We start from the raw sequence: 2,129 nt of genomic DNA on the forward strand, positions 1-2,129 counted from the left end.
AGCAAATAAATTATGAACATGTTAAGATGTTTAAATTCATCTCTTAGTAGAAGAAGAAGAGGAGGAGGAGGAGGAGGAAGAAGAGGAGGAGGAATATTATTTAGCGATATACAAAATAATGGCGAAACAATAATTAAAACTATTTCCATCGATGAAAGTAACGTTAGTTTAATTAGTTATTTTATTTTCGTATAAATTTTTTTTTTTTATACGATAATAATATAAAATAAAAAATTTTAATTAACTATTATAAATTATAGAGAATTAAAAAAAAAATAAGAAAAAGTTAATTAAAATTTTTTTTTTATTATTTACAGGGGATTATTTAAATTTAACAATTATAAAAAAAAAAATTCATTGTGTAGGATATATTTATTCCTATTTCTTCGATTCAATTATTTAAAAAATTAATTGTTTATAAAAAAAATTTTTTTTAACCTTGATATTGAAATTTTTGCAAGACATCTTGAACCGGCATGTGTGTTAACATTTCAATTAAAATAATTTTTATTAAAAAAAAAAAAAATTTCGATGTTACAGGGCGTCGAATCGACAGACAACAATTTAACATCGGTAAAAAATGAAAAAAATTACGCCGAAGGATTACAACAAAAGGAATTGAGAATGATGCAAGGGAAATATATGAAAAATAATGATGATTCAACTGGAAAAATTAATAAATTTAATGGAGAATTATTATGTTTTCTCACGGAAAGTCCTTTTCGAATACTTAGAGTAAGTGTAAAAAAATTTCATAGGGTATACATAGGTCGGGAGATATCCAGAGATGTCGTCTTAAACATTACAAAGATTTTGTTATTAAAAAAAGAAAGCATAAACACGATCATGATAAACACATCGTAATAAAAAATTAATGAATAAGAACGGAGAGGGAGAGGGTGGGGAGGGAGGGAGAGAACAAACAAACGCGCACGCATGTACGCATTTTGATACGCATCAGACACTCCCAATTGGTTTCAATCGTTTTTTTTTTTACTTTTTTTCTTTTCCAAAAAACCTTGACCCTCCTCAATTATATATACATCACGAAACGACGAAATATGTATTTTTATGTAAAAAAATTATTATTATTATTATCATTATTGCATGACGGAAATTAATTTTTTTTTATTAAATTTAATTATTTTTTGTTTTTTGCGAGTTATCAGGGCCGTGGTCACTATAATTCAGTCTCGAATAACCCCAAAAAAAAATAAAAATAAAAAAATAAAAAAATTTTTTTACAACTTGTTGACCAATGTCTTGTGTGTGGGTGTGTGTGTGTGTGCGTGCCTGCGTGTGTGCGTGCGCGTGAAATTTATCTTAAATTAATCCGGGAAAAATATATGTGTATGACAGATGACTATTTCCGGGCGGATATGCTTAAATATAAGACGAATTTCGGGGGGGGGGGTTGGGGGAAAGCGGAGGGTAGTGTGAAGGAAAATTTTTTTTTATATGAAATTTTCCGGCAGACTTTAAGGAAAATAGAAAAATTTTGTTAGTTCCGATTTTCTCCACAGGTGGTTTTGGACCAATTTTCAAATATCTCATAACAACAGTTTCCTGTTGTTATCAGATGTATTCGTGCGATGATAAATCATCATCATCATCATTATTAAATAAATCGGTGAAAGATAATATTTTATTTATTTATATTTACTTATCGATATTATCGTTACCTCGAACTCGTATTTTATTTTTTTTAATAAATAATTAATAATTATTTTATTATTTAATGGATTTATTAACTGTGTAAAATCAATTTTAAATATTTGTGTGTTTATTATTCGAAAGAAAATTTTTTTTTTTTTTTGGAAAATTTCTACGTCATCGAGTTAAATTTTTCATTTTGCTTTTTATGACAGACGAATACTCTACGAAACGATTATTTTTTTTATCATTCGTTATTTTTTTAATTTTTTTTAAAAAAATTTATTTCCGCGAAAGTTTTCTTTTCTTTTCTTTTCTCTCTCAAAAAAAAAAGTGAGGAAAAGTTTTTCTAAAAAGAAAATATCCGAAGAATAAAAAAAAAAAAAAATGAAGAAAATGTGAATGATTTTGACATTTTATTATAAGATTTTTAACATTAACATCTTTAAATATAATAAATATTATTTATAAAAAGA

General features: G+C 26.0%; 1 protein-coding gene across 1 annotated transcript; it reads left to right on the forward strand.

Moving 5' to 3' along the window:
- Positions 1-531: 531 nt before the first annotated feature.
- Phum_PHUM581060 (uncharacterized protein) lies at positions 532-875 on the forward strand (the record flags this gene model as incomplete). The annotated part of the gene is made up of 2 exons (XM_002432300.1): positions 532-735; positions 759-875. 2 exons carry the CDS (start codon positions 532-534, stop codon positions 873-875), a joined length of 321 nt encoding a protein of 106 aa, XP_002432345.1.
- Between the last annotated feature and the right edge of the window lie 1,254 nt (positions 876-2,129).

The sequence above is a fragment of the Pediculus humanus genome, genomic scaffold (genome assembly GCF_000006295.1).
Source record: "Pediculus humanus corporis 1103172108309 genomic scaffold, whole genome shotgun sequence".
Classification (NCBI taxonomy): domain Eukaryota; kingdom Metazoa; phylum Arthropoda; class Insecta; order Psocodea; family Pediculidae; genus Pediculus; species Pediculus humanus.